This window comes from Dendrobates tinctorius, unplaced genomic scaffold (genome assembly GCF_039654945.1).
Source record: "Dendrobates tinctorius isolate UK_male_01 unplaced genomic scaffold, ASM3965494v1 ptg000202l, whole genome shotgun sequence".
Taxonomy (NCBI): Eukaryota; Metazoa; Chordata; class Amphibia; order Anura; family Dendrobatidae; genus Dendrobates; species Dendrobates tinctorius.
In genome coordinates, this window is record NW_027361869.1 from 1,188,377 (window position 1) to 1,206,572 (window position 18,196).

At 41.9% G+C, this 18,196-nt stretch overlaps 1 protein-coding gene across 1 annotated transcript; it reads left to right on the forward strand.

Annotated features, from left to right (window-relative positions):
- Positions 1-370: 370 nt before the first annotated feature.
- Positions 371-16,253, forward strand: ECI1 (enoyl-CoA delta isomerase 1). The gene is made up of 7 exons (XM_073553549.1): positions 371-527; positions 5,140-5,244; positions 6,874-7,001; positions 13,431-13,577; positions 13,927-14,048; positions 14,886-15,064; positions 15,639-16,253. The coding sequence occupies exons 1-7, from the start codon at positions 476-478 to the stop codon at positions 15,800-15,802; spliced, it is 897 nt and encodes a 298-aa protein (XP_073409650.1). The 5' UTR covers positions 371-475; the 3' UTR covers positions 15,803-16,253.
- The last annotated feature ends 1,943 nt before the right edge of the window (positions 16,254-18,196 follow it).

Below are 18,196 nucleotides of genomic sequence, written 5' to 3' on the forward strand. Positions count from 1 at the left end.
ATATGTAGAAGTAGGCTCCATGCCCTCCGAATGGGAAGGAGAAAGAATACACTTCACACAAAGGTGCTAAGAGATACTGCGGAGGAAAAAACCCACGGGCCTGACATGGGACGTAGCGGCACGTCAATGGCAGCACGACAACATCAGTGCGCCACCAGATCCGAGCATGGCTTCTGCTTTATTCAGATATGCCAATACGCTTTGCCCTCCAGTTTTCAGAGCTGACATGAAGATGAACTCGGCCATTACGGAGCAGATATTGGGAGTGATCTGGAGGGTTATCGTGTACTTTCAGCCAAGGAAAAGTAGAAGAAAACATTTTATTTTATGATTTTTTATTAATAATTATGTTCGGTGTTGTGGCCTTCTGCTTCCAGCAGGTGTCACCCTTTTCGTTTTTAAAAGCAGATTTGCTCCTATTACCCAGCATTAGCTGAATAGAGAGGGCTGACGCCTGGAGAAAAGGTCACACAAGATGGCGGCGCAGGCTGTGCTGAGGAGCGCGGCTCCCGCCCGGCTCCTGTCAGGTGCGTGTGTTAGTTTCCCGCCCAAATCGACCGCCACTTTCCTAGCGCTCTCGGGCCGCTCTGGTGGCGCCAATATTACCTCAGCCCCTCAATCCCCGCGGTTTTGCGCGCTATAAGCGGCTAAATCGCTCAAGTGACTCTCTCCTCACCTCTGTCATTACAGGGTACGCTGCTCCGCCATGGAGAAGTGCTTGATAGATGTCAGTGATACTAGTGTTCATGTCTGGCAGCCATTACTGTGTAGTGTGTGGTGACTCTGGTAACAAACATGGCCGCTGGATAAAAATACATGAATATTTCTGTCATTTCCGCCAATATCCCCATTTCTTTAACTTTTTTCTGTCAGCAGAGCCTCACAGGGCCTGTCTTATATTTCTGTGTGTGACGAGTTGTCGTTTTTAATGACGCCGTTCACGGTCCCATGTACTGAAATACGTGAAAAACATTTCCAAGTGAGGTGAAATAAGTGCAATGCCACCATTTATTTTTGGGTTTTGATATGACATTTATTGTTTTGTTTTGTTTTTTTTCCTGGTCTGTATGATTACAGCGACACCAATCATTTTGGTATCATTTTGACAACTTTTAAAAACTTTACAAAAAAAAAATAGAAAAAATTTAGCTTTGTGTCGCCATTTTCGGAGACCTGATTTCTTTTTGAGGGGCTGTTTTCTTGAGTAGCAAGCTGCACTTATCTATATAACTTTGGGGTACATGATGTTTTGATCATTTTTTGCCACTTTTGACAGGACTGAGAATTGTGAGAGGAGGAAAAAACACATTCGGACATAATTTTTTTTTTTGTTTAAGCATTTACCCTACATGTTAGGGCAGTTTCACACGTCCTGATATTTCCGATACCGGAAAAAACGGTACCAGAGATGTCCGTGTGTAAATTTGTGACATTCGTGTGGCATCTGTGTGCTGTCCGTGTATTGAAAAAATTTGTTTCAATGTTAACCCTATGACTTTTAAAAACGCACACGGACGCCATCTGTGTGCGGTGCTTGTTTACACAGACCCATTGATTTGTATAGGTCCATGTGATCCGTGCTGTTGCACACGGTCCGTGAAAACACGCTGATATGTGCATAGACCCATTCATTAGAATGTGTCTACGTGTGTCAGTGTCTCCGGTACGTGAGAAAACTGTCACTACACTTACCGGAAACACTGACGTGTGAAACTGCCCTTAATTTTTGTTTACATCCATCTGCTTAGCTTCTGGATCTCATGCCAAATATTTTAATTTTAAATTATTGGGGAAAAGGATGATTCAAATTCTCTCTCTCTCTCTCTCTCTATATATATATATATATATATATATATATATATATACATACATACACACAGTGGGGAAAAAAAGTATTTAGTCAGTCAGCAATAGTGCAAGTTCCACCACTTAAAAAGATGAGAGGCGTCTGTAATTTACATCATAGGTAGACCTCAACTATGGGAGACAAACTGAGAAAAAAAAAAATCCAGAAAATCACATTGTCTGGTTTTTTTTTTTTCATTTTATTTGCATATTATGGTGGAAAATAAGTATTTGGTCAGAAACAAGCAATCAAGATTTCTGGCTCTCACAGACCTGTAACTTCTTCTTTAAGAGTCTCCTCTTTCCTCCACTCATTACCTGTAGTAATGGCACCTGTTTAAACTTGTTATCAGTATAAAAAGACACCTGTGAACACCCTCAAACAGTCTGACTCCAAACTCCACTATGGTGAAGACCAAAGAGCTGTCAAAGGACACCAGAAACAAAATTGTAGCCCTGCACCAGGCTGGGAAGACTGAATCTGCAATAGCCAACCAGCTTGGAGTGAAGAAATCAACTGTGGGAGCAATAATTAGAAAATGGAAGACATACAAGACCACTGATAATCTCCCTCGATCTGGTGCTCCACGCAAAATCCCACCCCGTGGGGTCAGAATGATCACAAGAACGGTGAGCAAAAATCCCAGAACCACGCGGGGGGACCTAGTGAATGAACTGCAGAGAGCTGGGACCAATGTAACAAGGCCTACCATAAGTAACACACTACGCCACCATGGACTCAGATCCTGCAGTGCCAGACGTGTCCCACTGCTTAAGCCTGTACATGTCCGGGCCCGTCTGAAGTTTGCTAGAGAGCATTTGGATGATCCAGAGGAGTTTTGGGAGAATGTCCTATGGTCTGATGAAACCAAACTGGAACTGTTTGGTAGAAGCACAACTTGTCGTGTTTGGAGGAAAAAGAATACTGAGTTGCATCCATCAAACACCATACCTACTGTAAAGCATGGTGGTGGAAACATCATGCTTTGGGGCTGTTTCTCTGCAAAGGGGCCAGGACGACTGATCCGGGTACATGAAAGAATGAATGGGGCCATGTATCGTGAGATTTTGAGTGCAAACCTCCTTCCATCAGCAAGGGCATTGAAGATGAAACGTGGCTGGGTCTTTCAACATGACAATGATCCAAAGCACACCGCCAGGGCAACGAAGGAGTGGCTTCGTAAGAAGCATTTCAAGGTCCTGGAGTGGCCTAGCCAGTCTCCAGATCTCAACCCTATCGAAAACCTTTGGAGGGAGTTGAAAGTCCGTGTTGCCAAGCGAAAAGCCAAAAACATCACTGCTCTAGAGGAGATCTGCATGGAGGAATGGGCCAACATACCAACAACAGTGTGTGGCAACCTTGTGAAGACTTACAGAAAACGTTTGACCTCTGTCATTGCCAACAAAGGATATATCACAAAGTATTGAGATGAAATTTTGTTTCTGACCAAATACTTATTTTCCACCATAATATGCAAATAAAATGAAAAAAAAAAACAGACAATGTGATTTTCTGGATTTTTTTTCCCTCAGTTTGTCTCCAATAGTTGAGGTCTACCTATGATGTAAATTACAGACGCCTCTCATCTTTTTAAGTGGTGGAACTTGCACTATTGCTGACTGACTAAATACTTTTTTTCCCCACTGTGTGTGTGTGTGTGTATATGTGTATATATATATATATATATATATATATGTGTATATGTGTGTATATATATATATATATATATATATATAATTTATTTTTTTTCCACTCACCTAAGGGACTTTGACCCGTGCTCTTTTGATTGCTTGTGCTATATTCTGCAGTATACAGTGAATTTACACATCCACAGGCCAGGCTGGACTTTACGAGGAGATCAAAGATGGCGGTGTCGACAGTATATAGTGAATTTCCACATCCGCAGAACTGGCTTTAGGATGAGATCAAAGATGGTGGTGTCGACACAGCCTTCACTAGTCTCCTGGCTGTTTTTGTAGCTCGTTAGCGCTCCGTGATTTTGTTGAACACGCAGGCAAACCATTTATATGCCGATGTCCGAGGTGGACAGCAGCATCTAAACAGTGACACCTGCAGTGATTAGGGACAGCTCCGATCGCTGCTGTTCAGAGGCAAAAAAATACAAAGTGAAAGTTTCCACAGTCAGTGATGGTTTGGGGAGCCATGTCATCTGCTGGTGTAGGTCCACTGTGTTTTATCAAGACCAAAGTCAGCGCAGCCGTCTACCAGGACATTTTAGAGCACTTCATGCTTCCCTGTGCTGACAAGCTGTTTGGAGATGGAAATGTCATTCTCCAGCCGGACTTGGCCCCTGTCCACACTGCCAAAAGTACCAATACCTGGTTTACAAACAACAGTATCACTGTGCTGGATTGGCAGCAAACTCACCTGACCTTAACCCCATAGAGAATCTATGGAGTATTGTCAAGAGGAAGATGAGAGACACCAGACCCAACAATGCAGACGAGCTGAAGGCTGCTATCAAAGCAACCTGGGCTTCCATAACCCCTCAGCAGTGCCACAGGCTGAACGCCCCCATGCCACGCCGCATTGATAAAACGAGCCCAAACAAGTACTGAGTGCATTTACTGAACATACATTTCAGTAGGCCAACATTTCGGATTTTAAAATCTATCAAGCTGGTGTTATAAAGTATTCTGATTTACTGAGATAATAACTTTTGGGTTTTCATTGGCTGTAAGCCATAATCATCAACATTAGCAGAAATAAACACTTGAAATAGATCACTCTGTGTGTAATGACTATATATGAGTTTCACTTTTTGTATGGAAAAACTGAAATAAACTTATTGATGATATTCTACTTTTGTGAGAAGCACCTGTACATATATACTGTGTGGGTAAACTTACTGAGATAATGACTTTCGGATTTTCATTGCCTGTAAGCCTTAGACTGTGTGCACACGCTGCGGATCCGCAGTGTACAGTAGCATAATATCCTATGCAAAAAAAAAAAACGCTGTGCAGACGCTGCGGAATTTTCCGCGGTTTCAAAGCCACAGAAAGAATTGACATGTCATTTCTTTCTGCGGATTCCGCTGCGGTTTGCCATCTCCTCCATTGTGGACATGCAAAACCGCAGGCTAATCAGCAGGTAAAACCGCAGGTGAATCTGCAGTGTGTGCACATACCCTTAAGGATATACTACGAGAACATACAAAATGTGATTTGTGAAGCATTCACTATGTGAAACATTTCTTTAGGTGATTTCGGAGAGACTTGTCTACAGTAATACAATTGAAGAGATGTTTGATTGCAGTCTTCATTCTACAGGCTCGTTCTACACCCGCAAAGGTGGGCTGGTATCATGGCAACACTACCAGAGCCGGAGACCATTCAGTAATGAGAAGATTTTGGTAGAACTGGATGAATCAACAGGTATGGCTCCCAAATTTACATGAAAATATCCATATTTATTTATTTCAGTCCCATTGCTCCCCCGGTGTATAACGCCTGGCCTGTTGCCCTCCCACAGTATATAATCTCCCACATCTCACCATGCCGTCTGCCTTTAATAACCTGTGGTGTAGAGCTTGCTAATATCAGCGCGGTCCTGTAATTTGAAAGAAGTCCGTCCACGACATTTCTTCCTTCTGAATTTTTTTTCCATAACATGTCAGTTATTGAGAACTGGAAGGAACCGCAGCAACTCTGCCACGAAGTGGAGACCTCTTAATTCTACAGAGCGGAGGGCAGAAAAGTCACCAACTGACCCCGTAACTGAAGAGTCCAGACCTTTTCTTGTATTCGCATCAGCACAAACACTACGGTTTTGCCGAGAGCTTCATGGCCGAGCAGATGCATTCAGAGCTTCATGACTGAGCAGATGCATGCAGCCATACATCACCAAGCACGATGCCGAGCATCAGATGGAGTAGTGTAGAGCTGCCACCACTGGACATTGGAGGAGACATGTTCCGTGCAGTGACTTCTCTATCCGCATCTGATGGAGGAGTCTGGGTTTGGTGATTCCAGGAGAATGTTACCCCCCCCCCCCCCCCCCCCCCCCCCGACTGCATTGTGCCCGCTGTACAGATAGTGGAAAAGGAATAACGGTCCCGTTACACTAAACGTCGCACCAGCGATCCCGACAACTATACGACCTGGTCAGGATCGCTGATGCGTCGCTACATGATCGCTGGTGAGCTGTCAAACAGGCAGATCTCACCAGCGATCAGGACCAACGAGGACGCTGGTATCCAGGGTAAATAGTGGGTAACTAAGCACGCACGTTGCTTAGTTACCCGCTGTTTACCCCTGGATACCAGCGTGCTCACGCTGGGAGCTGGTATCCAGGGTAAACAGCGGGTAACTAAGCGGCGCTCGCGCTTGTTACCCGCGTGTCGCTGGTGCTGATCGCTGGTGAGATCTGCCTGTTTGGCAGCTCACCAGCGATTATGTAGCGACACACCAGCAATCCTGACCAGGTCATATCGTTGTCGGGATCGCTGGTGCGTCGCTATGTGTGACGGGGGCTTTAGTTCCAGTGACATGAAATCTTAATGCTTCAACACAAACATTGTGGATAATTGTAGCCTCCAGCTTTGTGGGACCAGTTAGGTCGTTATAAAAGCTCCTGTAAGTGTCCCTAGCCATTATGTTTTATGCAGCCTATCTAAAGCAGAAAACTGAAACCAAACCCAGATCCTTTGGTTGGGCGTGCATGAGTGTGTGTATGTATATTTTTATTTTTTACATGACATAGTGTTGGTATCCATCAGAATATTATGGGTTGAGCCTTTTATCTATACACATTTTATACTTTGTAAGTAAAGTTACACCTTTTGTAAAATCCATTATAAAATTGCATAAATTGCGATCCCATCACATGCTGTTATCAACATTGCTCATATTGGCAAAAATAAGTAATCTACTTTGCAACAAAAGATTAAAAAACAAAAGTAATTGGTTGCTGCTTGGGTTGATTTGCTTTTTGATCAGAGGTCACAGCTGAAGTCTCAAAGTTTCTGATAAGGAACAGATAATGGAGCTTTGTTTGTCTCTCAGGGGTGGCAGTCATGAAAATGAAGAACCCTCCAGTGAACAGCCTCAGCCTGGACGTCCTGACAGAATTCTCTATAAGTCTGGAGAAATTGGAAATCGACCGTGGCTGCCGGGGGGTTATCCTAACTTCTGTAGGTGCTACAACTTGTACCACAGTACTGTAATGCCTGATGATAAATGCCATTAGGGGGGCTTTCTAGGACTTTAATATATTTAACCTATTTTTTTTATATCTCAGATCGATGGGGTGCTGACTCCCATCAACCCCAATGGCACAGCAGCTTTCTTCCAAAGTTGCAAATCTGGTTGGGCTATAATGTGAAATTGCAATAAATATATGTATATACCAATGGCGCTAAAGCGTACACCCACAGAACACAAAGCAGCAAGTAATAAGACAACACACCACTCAAGTTGTCCCCATAAAATAATAATAATAAATAAACCTGATAGAAACTTGCGCTAATTAAATGTGTCTTGGTTAAATAAAGATATCTTCTGAAGAAATCTATTACCTTTACTGAAGCTAAAAACTGGCGAGGCAGGGAAAAAGGTCTTCAGAATGCAGGGTGGATTTCCAGGTCCTTTCCCAATAATACTCCCCGACACAGGTATAGAAAGTTACTGGAGCTAAAGGATGCTACCTCCTAGCATGCCGCCGTCCCGGCCGGTGACTGGCGCGCAGCTGGAGGTGTATATCGGCAGGCTGTAAGAGTACCAGCCGCCGCTTGCAAAAGCAGGCCTGCAAGGTCCGAAAAAGCTGAAGGACCTTGCGTGACGTCACAGTCACGTGATAGATCACGTGACAGGCAAGAAAGCCCTATGGGGCGCTGATGGGGCCAGAAAGCAATGGCAAATCCTACGCGTTGCAGAATTCATGATTCCTTCTTCAGGGATGGCCCCCTAGAGCAAGAGGAACCCTTATATAGCCTCCAGTATATAGCAATGGAGCATTATACTATGCATTAAAAGCAAATAGCTCAATCTCGCTATTTAAACCGTTTGGGATCAGAGTATTCAATTCAAATATCCATTTACTTTCCACCCTGGACATCTGATGGATAAAATTACCTTTCCTGATACTTCTTTTAACTATTTGAATCCCAGTCACTTTAGTGTCCCTTAGGGAGCTCCCATGATGTGTAAGATAATGATTAGAGAGGGGGTGACCTGTGAATTTCTTACAAATATTCCGTAAATGTTCCCCAATTCTGACATTTAAGGGACGTATCGTTCGACCTATATATAATTTATCACATGGACATGTGATACAATATATCACCCCCTTCGTGTCACAGGTGATAAAATCACGAATCTGAATCTCCATGGATTTATTTATAATAGAGAATTGTTTCTTACTGCCTAATTTTCTGCAAGATACACATTTTTTGCAGGGAAAAAAACCTTTTAATTGCTGTTGTGAATGAGAATTGGGGCCTTTTTTAGATATTGAAATAGAAGGGGCTACCAGGTTACCTAAATTATTTGCCCTTCTAAAGACAAACCTAGGGCGGGCTGGTAGAACTTCCCCTATGATTTTATCATTCTTCAAAATACCCCAGTGTTTATTTACAATTTTTCTGAGAATTTGACCATTTGAATTATACTGCGTGATGATAGGAATCTCGTCTGTACTAATATTTTCTTTATTTTTTATTTTATGTCTGAGGAATTGTTCCCTTGGTATATGTCCAATATATTCCCTGGTTGCTAGCAGGGATTGGGTATCATAACCTTTTTGACAAAATTTCTTGATTAGAGTTTCAGCCTCAGTTAAATAGTCTGTGACTTGGAACAATTTCTATGAGCCCGTATGAATTGGCTCTTTGGAATATTAAGAAGCCAACTTGGGAGATGGCAGCTTTCTAGCGAAATATAATTGTTTGAATCAGTGGGTTTGTGAAATACTTGTTTCTGAATGGTGTTGTCCTCAATAAAGATTTTTAAGTCTAAAAAGTTAATCTCCGTGAGACTAGTAGTTGCGGTAAATTTTAAAAAAAATAACAATTTTTATACAATTCATCAATAAATCTGTTAAGAGTAGGCCCACCAGACCAAATAAAAATATCATCTATGAAGCGGTGCCAGAGTACCAGATTCGCGCGCGGCCTGCCCTCGGGAAAGATGGTTTCATGTTCCCACTTGCCAACATACAAATTTGCATAACTGGGCGCGAATCTGGTACCCATAGCGGTCCCCCACTTCTGGGAGTAGTAGTTCGCTCCATAGTAAAAATAGTTGTGGGTGAGTATAAAATAAATACAATCGACAATAAAAGCAATTTGGTCGCTGGGAAAGCTTTTAGCCTCTGACATAAAGAATTCCGCAGATTTGCAACCCTTTTCATGTTCAATAACTGTGTAAAGGGAAGTTATATCTAAAGTCCCTAAGATGAAATGATCTTTCCATTCTATAGTATTTAAAACCTGTAAAACATGAGTAGTGTCCTTCAAATAGGCTGGAAGGGCAGGGACTAATTGCTGTAAATGGTAGTCCACAAACTTAGAAAGATTAGCCGTCAGGCCGCCAATAGCCGATATTATTGGTCGGCCCGGGGGTTTGATCACACTCTTATGTATCTTTGGGATGTAATAAAAATATGGTATCCTAGGGTGAGTGGTGTTGATAAAGGATTTTCTCCTCTTGCAAGTACAGTTAACCATCCTTCTACTTCTAATAACAATCCCAATCAATTACCCCCAGCCCTCAATGAGGGTCCTCTTCTCACAAAAAATAAACCTAAAACTAAACAAAGCCATTTGCCGTTTTTTCAGGTGGGTCCAAAAAAATACGGCAGAGGGGATGTAGGGGCGGGAAATTTACCAAAAAAAAGAATAAACAACAAATACCAGAGGATCAAGCGAGCCATTCAGAACAAAAATTTTTTAATCTTAGTGACTACAGTTTAAAGGATAATGAGAAAAGATTACTGAGTAAAGGCCTCAAATTTGCACCCAGTGTGGGTTTTAACAAGTTCCAGGTGTTTATTGGTATCAAAACTTTTATGAGGAGATTAGCCATAAAAAAATTCTATATGAAAAAAAGAGTGACTTCTAGCGACGTCACGAATCCGTTTGAAATTATAGACCCTTATCAGCATACCGGTCTAAAGAAGAAATCCAATTTCAATCCGATTCAAGAATACTCAGAAGCCTTTGAGGCATTTCAGAATAATGTGATACAGGATATTAGGAGTATATCTGATAAAAGATGCAGAAAATTTAAGTATAATTTATCTAGCAGTGAACGTTCAGCTATTAAACGGCTTCAGACAAATCATGCAATTACACTAAGACCGGCTGACAAAGGGGGCAGCATAGTAATTTTGAACACTTCTGACTATGAGGAAGAGTCTTTGAGGATACTATCGGATTCACGTACCTATGAATTATTGGACAGGGACCCTTCAGAAAGGTACCTTGCAGGAATGCAGGTCCTCATCAAATGTGGTTTCGATAAGGGGTACATAAAGAAAGAGGAATTTGACTTTATCAACACCACTCACCCTAGGATACCATATTTTTATTACATCCCAAAGATACATAAGAGTGTGATCAAACCCCCGGGCCGACCAATAATATCTGCTATTGGCGGCCTGACGGCTAATCTTTCTAAGTTTGTGGACTACCATTTACAGCAATTAGTTCCTGCCCTTCCAGCCTATTTGAAGGACACTACTCATGTTTTACAGGTTTTAAATACTATAGAATGGAAAGATCATTTCATCTTAGGGACTTTAGATATAACTTCCCTTTACACAGTTATTGAACATGAAAAGGGTTGCAAATCTGCGGAATTCTTTATGTCAGAGGCTAAAAGCTTTCCCAGCGACCAAATTGCTTTTATTGTCGATTGTATTTATTTTATACTCACCCACAACTATTTTTACTATGGAGCGAACTACTACTCCCAGAAGTGGGGGACCGCTATGGGTACCAGATTCGCGCCCAGTTATGCAAATTTGTATGTTGGCAAGTGGGAACATGAAACCATCTTTCCCGAGGGCAGGCCGCGCGCGAATCTGGTACTCTGGCACCGCTTCATAGATGATATTTTTATTTGGTCTGGTGGGCCTACTCTTTTAACAGATTTTATTGATGAATTGAATAAAAATTGTTATTTTTTTAAAATTTACCGCAACTACTAGTCTCACGGAGATTAACTTTTTAGACTTAAAAATCTTTATTGAGGACAACACCATTCAGACACAAGTATTTCACAAACCCACTGATTCAAACAATTATATTTTGCTAGAAAGCTGTCATCTCCCAAGTTGGCTTCTTAATATTCCAAAGAGCCAATTCATACGGGCTCATAGAAATTGTTCCAAGTCACAGGACTATTTAACTGAGGCTGAAACTCTAATCAAAAAATTTTGTCAAAAAGGTTATGATACCCAATCCCTGCTAGCAACCAGGGAATATATTGGACATATACCAAGGGAACAATTCCTCAGACATAAAATAAAAAATAAAGAAAATATTAGTATAGACGAGATTCCTATCATCACGCAGTATAATTCAAATAGTCAAATTCTCAGAAAAATTGTAAATAAACACTGGGGTATTTTGAAGAATGATAAAATCATAGGGGAAGTTCTACCAGCCCGCCCTAGGTTTGTCTTTAGAAGGGCAAATAATTTAGGTAACCTGGTAGCCCCTTCTATTTCAATATCTAAAAAAGGCCCCAATTCTCATTCACAACAGCAATTAAAAGGTTTTTTTCCCTGCAAAAAATGTGTATCTTGCAGAAAATTAGGCAGTAAGAAACAATTCTCTATTATAAATAAATCCATGGAGATTCAGATTCGTGATTTTATCACCTGTGACACGAAGGGGGTGATATATTGTATCACATGTCCATGTGATAAATTATATATAGGTCGAACGATACGTCCCTTAAATGTCAGAATTGGGGAACATTTACGGAATATTTGTAAGAAATTCACAGGTCACCCCCTCTCTAATCATTATCTTACACATCATGGGAGCTCCCTAAGGGACAATAAAGTGACTGGGATTCAAATAGTTAAAAGAAGTATCAGGAAAGGTAATTTTATCCATCAGATGTCCAGGGTGGAAAGTAAATGGATATTTGAATTGAATACTCTGATCCCAAACGGTTTAAATAGCGAGATTGAGCTATTTGCTGTTAATGCATAGTATAATGCTCCATTGCTATATACTGGAGGCTATATAAGGGTTCCTCTTGCTCTAGGGGGCCATCCCTGAAGAAGGAATCAGTGAATTCCGCAACACGTAGGATTTGCCATTGCTTTCTGGCCCCATCAGCGCCCCATAGGGCTTTCTTGCCTGTCACGTGATCTATCACGTGACTGTGACGTCACGCAAGGTCCTTCAGCTTTTTCGGACCTTGCAGGCCTGCTTTTGCAAGCGGCGGCTGGTACTCTTACAGCCTGCCGATATACACCTCCAGCTGCGCGCCAGTCACCGGCCGGGACGGCGGCATGCTAGGAGGTAGCATCCTTTAGCTCCAGTAACTTTCTATACCTGTGTCGGGGAGTATTATTGGGAAAGGACCTGGAAATCCACCCTGCATTCTGAAGACCTTTTTCCCTGCCTCGCCAGTTTTTAGCTTCAGTAAAGGTAATAGATTTCTTCAGAAGATATCTTTATTTAACCAAGACACATTTAATTAGCGCAAGTTTCTATCAGGTTTATTTATTTATTATTATTATAATGTGAAATGCCATATCATATTAGTTCTGTGTTTTAAAACAAGGGATAGTTTTTTGGGGCTTTCTGCATTAAAGGAATTTAACTGTTTTGGCTATTATGTATATAATCTTTAACCCCTCCCAGACAATGCACATGTAAATCGGGTGCCGGTGCATAGGACAAGATCAAGAGCTTGGCATTCTCCACACGCAGCTATACAGGCGGCATTTTCCTTTCAGCATCGGTCTTATTACTGCTGCTAATCATTTAAATGCCGCTGTGAGTCTCTGACAGCGGCATTTTAGGCATGTGAACCAAGTGGTTGTACCATTTTGGACACCCATCAGCCTCCCCATTGTGTGATTTGTTAGGTGCCAGGGACCCCATAGCTATCATCTTGGGAGACCATCAATTTAACTATATGCCGTAATACTGTAGTCATCAGACGGTCGCAGGTTCTAGGCCCCTAAGGAACCTGTCAGTAACAGTCTGATCTATCAAAATCTAATATTTGTGTAAACTATGGATGTGAAACAAAAAACACAATTACTGTAAAACTCCAGAATAGCAAATTGTACCTCCCTGAAAATTTTTTATTACGCCTCCCCCCAAGTTTTCCAGTGTATTTTATGGTAAAATTAATGGTGGCGTTCAAACCTACAACTCATCTGGCAAAAAAAGCAATCCCTCATGTTAATTCTTTGACCCAAAAAAATATAAACGTAGCTTTTGGGAGGGAGTGGGGGAAGGAGAGAAAAAGAAGAAACGGGGAAAAAACAAAACAGTAAATCGTTTGGTCAAGAAGGAATTAAAATAATAAGAGATCAAGAAATGTGTTTAAATAAATTGTTGTATAATATATTATCATATTTTTATTTCCAGGCGTTTCCCAAAATCTTCTCTGCTGGGCTGGACATCACAGAGATGTGTGGGAAAAGTGCTGAACACTACGCCGCTTTCTGGAGAGCTGTGCAGGAAATGTGGCTGAAGTTATACGGGTCCAATATGGTGACGATCGCAGCCATCAATGTAAGTGTTTAGGTCCCATTGACATTGGAGGGACTCTCCAGCGCTGCCCACTTCTGCACCAATGACTTCTCATCATCGCATATCTGCTGAAATGCAGGAATTGTGCTTGTCCTATTCATTGCAGAACCCCTTTAGTAAAGTATTCTAGTAATTTTCTCTGGTTACCAGAGTGTATCCATATGAGAAAAAAAAAAACATTATGACCCATTTACAATGCAATCTTGTGTATTATATAAAAATCTCCCTATCAACTTGAAATCAAATGTGCGATGGTGAAAACCTTGCGTATTTTAGAACACGATAATATGATTTCAATATAAGGAACTAAGCCCATCATTTAATTACACAGGGTTCCAGCCCGGCCGGTGGCTGCCTCATGGCAATGTGTTGCGATTACAGAATCATGGCTGACAATCCGAAATTTGCCATTGGCTTGAACGAGACCCAACTTGGCATAGTTGCTCCATTCTGGTAATGTGTGAATTTTTCTGAACTAAATTAATGATATGTTTTTTCTGACCTTGCACAACACTGAGGGGGCGTCTGGAATCTGATCTGTTTCATTGTTCATATAATTACAAGTGCTCTTTGTGTGAACCTTTTTATCGTTGTAAGGAAAATCTAGTTTTGTTCCATGATGTTAACGATATGGACTGAAATATCGTGAATGTGCTATGTGTTTCCAGCCCAGCATATTGTATACATGCTATTTTATAACCTGTAGTCTTCCCTTTCATACGCAGTAAGCTTATAGTCATGCCTGGCGTTTTGCTGCATGTTTTACAGTATTGTCATAATCAATACGATTTCTGAAATCTTATCCACATGCTGCATTTTTTTTTTTTTTTTTCCCGTGGGTATTTTCATCCCTGTTGTGTTTTTTTTTTTTTTTTTGTTTTTTTTTTTGTTTTGTTTTTTTTTGTGTTTTGTTTTTTTTTTTGTTTTTTTTTTCCAAGAAGCAGGAAGTTAATTTGTTTTGTGCTTTTCACCCACTGAGATACATTGGCAAAGATGCTATTAAAACACGTGCATTGTTTGTATAGTTTTTGCTGCCATCACTCTCTGGCTTTTGATGCAGAAACAAAATAAATAAATAAAACTTGTGAACATACTCCAAGTCAGTGAGGCCATTGTAAACAGCAGAAAGGGTACCCTGTATAGATGGAAAGTTCACTACCTGAGGCGTGCATGATGCAAGGTTTTAGATTAATATAGGCACAAACCTTCAGACAGACTCCCTTTACGTTTTTGTGTTGCCTTTGACATGAGCTCTAACAATGTATTCACAACTTCCTATATTTCTCTTAGGTTCAAGGACACCATGACGAACACCATAGGCAATCGTGTAACAGAGCAGTCCCTCCAGCTGGGCCAAATGTATCCAGCCCCCGATGCACTTAAAATTGGCCTTGTGGATAAGCTAGTCCCCGAGGAAAAGGTTCAGAGCACTGCAGCAGCCGCCATGAGCCAGTGGCTTGCTGTTCCAGGTAAGGACTACACATGGCGTATATAACTTCTGACACAACTTGATTAACACATTTTATGATATTACTCTACAATGAAGTCTCTGTGTCATACAAAGGCACTTGCCACTTAATAAGTAATACCTTCGCTCACACCAATCCCAAAACTACAGGTGCTGAGTAGAGTTGGAATTGAATCGATCTGAAGGACCCAGTCCATTCGCCAAATCCGATATACTGTGGTTGATGGACGGGAGCCCTGAGAACAGACTCCTGCCTCCTGGAGTCCACAGCTTCTCTTTTGATTAGTCATCCTGACGCAATGTCACATGTGCGCTACGCTGTAAAGACGATCTTGCGTCAGGCCGGCTAACCAAATGAGGAGCTAAGAATGCCGGGAGGTAGGAAGATGTTTTCCGGACGCTTTCTGGCACTGCAGCGCCTTCGTTCTCAGGTTCATGGTGGTGCAATGATGGGCTATCTCATTCTGCAACGGGACCTTTCTTTTCCCTGTTCATATTTTATATATGTGACCGGCAGTCTTTCACCATGAAATAGTCCATGTGACTTTTTTTTTTTTTTTTCGTTTCTCACACAGATCATGCCCGTCAGATCACCAAATCCATCATGCGCAAACCCACAATCGACAATCTAGTTAAACATCGCGAAGCTGACATTAACAATTTTGTCAGTTTCATCACAAAAGACTCCATCCAGAAGTCTTTGCAGGTCTACATGGACAGACTGAAACAGAAGAAATAACCGCAAGCTGAGCTGATGCTTAGATTTAGTAAGCCATATATATCGAAATGGAAAGGTTTGAGGTCTCCGTTCACTTGTGGTAAGGGTAGTATTTAATGGGGCAGAGTGGTATAATTCTTCTGTCCGCTGGGCCAACATTGTGCGCCTGTTGTATTTTTTTACTGTAACCCTCCAGTAGTCAAGAGGTGCAATTGTTCTAGGTCATCTCAACAGAAGGTTTCTAAAAAAATAAAAAATAGGATGTCAGTCAGGGGTTGGTAAAGATGTTCCTAAAACTCCTAACATCCTTACAGCTTTTCTGCGCGGGTGGTCTTGTGCTGCCTTCTTTACCTGCCACAGTCCAAGAAAGTATCATTTTTAATTCTGCAGCATTGTTTTTGTTCTTTTTCATGTCGTCAATGCACTCTGACCTTTTTTACTAAATAATAAAGAATATTTTGTGATCAGTCAAGTTCTGAGATGTTTTGGTGGTCATTACAATGAAGAAAAATTGGAAATGTCCACATCCATCTTATTTCTGTTTGTTTGAAAGCTACAGATCCATAATGCAACCCACTAAGGGCTCCTTCACAACTTTGTTTTTCGAAAATGAGTTCTGTTGTTTATGATAGTACGAGTACCTGTGATGCACTTATGTATTGCACTGTCATATTCACCACAACCGGAGTGCCCCTTCTTGAAATCCAGATCTATTACTGAATGATCTCAGCATGTTCCTGGATCATAATCACCAATGCTTTTTTGTCTTATACACAAAAGAGATGGTGGTGGTGTGTTTGTTTTTTTTTCTTTCGTGTAAATGAGCTGCTTCATATGTGTCTGGAAAAAGTTGGAGGAAACTTCATAAAGAATAAGGTACATCATGAATGTTTGCTGATTATTCCATCTCTGACACAGCCCATGAATTGAAAGAAGAGACTAAGTTATGTAGGGAACCGAACATTCAACCAGCCTCCTTCATACAGATGACGGACTGATCTGCCAACACATCATAGACTTTCCTGTGTCAAGCTCAGGCCTGGAAATGGAGCTGCTCAAAAACCCGACCCTTATAATGAAAGCTGAAGCTCAGTGCACCTTTGCTATTAAAAGTATATTACTTCTTTACAATTCTTCTTACACCATATAGACAGTTTTGAAAAGTGGACCACGACCTTCAAAAAAACTTTATCTATTGCTTCTTTGGGGGACACAGGACACCATAGGTGAATGCTGCTGACACTGCGCAAAAAAAAAAAAAAACCTAGCTCCTCCAACAGGTTACACTCACAAGCTGGCACCAAGCTAATCTGTCTTAGGCTAGTTTCACACTAGCGTTTGAGCGCAGCGACGGCCTGCGCACGGCCGCTGCTAAGCCCCGCCCCCTGCCGTGCCTCCGCCGGTAGCTCCGCCTACCGGTGCATGACGCTGCATGCGCCCTGCGTCCCCTATCTTTATCACTGGGGGCGCAGGCCGTGCGCAATATGCGTTTGGCGGCGCATGCGTCCTTTTGCCGGTGCAGCCAAACTGCAGCAGGTTGCGTTTGGCGCAGGTCAGCGCACCGTCAAAAAGGCGCATGCGCCGCCAAACGCATATTGCGCACGGCCTGCGCCCCCAGTGATAAAGATAGTGGGCGCATGCAGCGTCATGCGCCGGTAGGCGGAGCTAACGGTGGAGGCGCGGCAGGGGGCGGGGCTTGGCGGCGGCCGTGCGCAGGCCGTCGCTGCGCTCATAAACACTAGTGTGAAACTAGCCTTAGCCTGGTGTCAACAGGAGGCAGACCCTGTGCTCTCGGTCCCTATGTGGAGTGACAGAGTGGCATTTCTACACTGTTTCCCTATCGCGCACACTGTGAAAAACAAAAAAGTGGGAAAAAAATAAAAGTTAAACAAACTTAAGTTAGAAACAGGTGTGCCTCCTACTGACTCTAAGCTATCACTGATTAGCTTGGCTCTAGTTGGTGGGTGTAACCTGCTGAGGAGGAGCTAACTTGTTTTTTTTGCCTAGTGCAAGCAGTTTACACCTGTTTCCTGTGTACGTCAATTAAGATTCCAAGAATGAATCCTCACCATAAAATCTCTATCTTTTTCTGCTTTTGTGGTATTTATGAATGAGGCAAACTATAGCAAGTTGTAATTAGAATTGCAAAACAATTGTTTGGTATGTTTCCTCATGTCACTGTATTCTTAATGGAAACCACAGCTTTGGAAAATGCTTTTATCTCGAAGCAGTCTGCTACCGAGAATTACATGAAGCCTAGCGAGCGTCCCACATCCTCATCTCCTAATTGTCACAGCGCGGCTGGCTTGTCCTTAGATGACTTCAGCTCTCACAGTCTATTGTATTTGAAGCCCTAGACAGGAGTTTCATCCTATGGGATTGCAGTCACGTTTAATTCAGAATTCATTTTGCAAT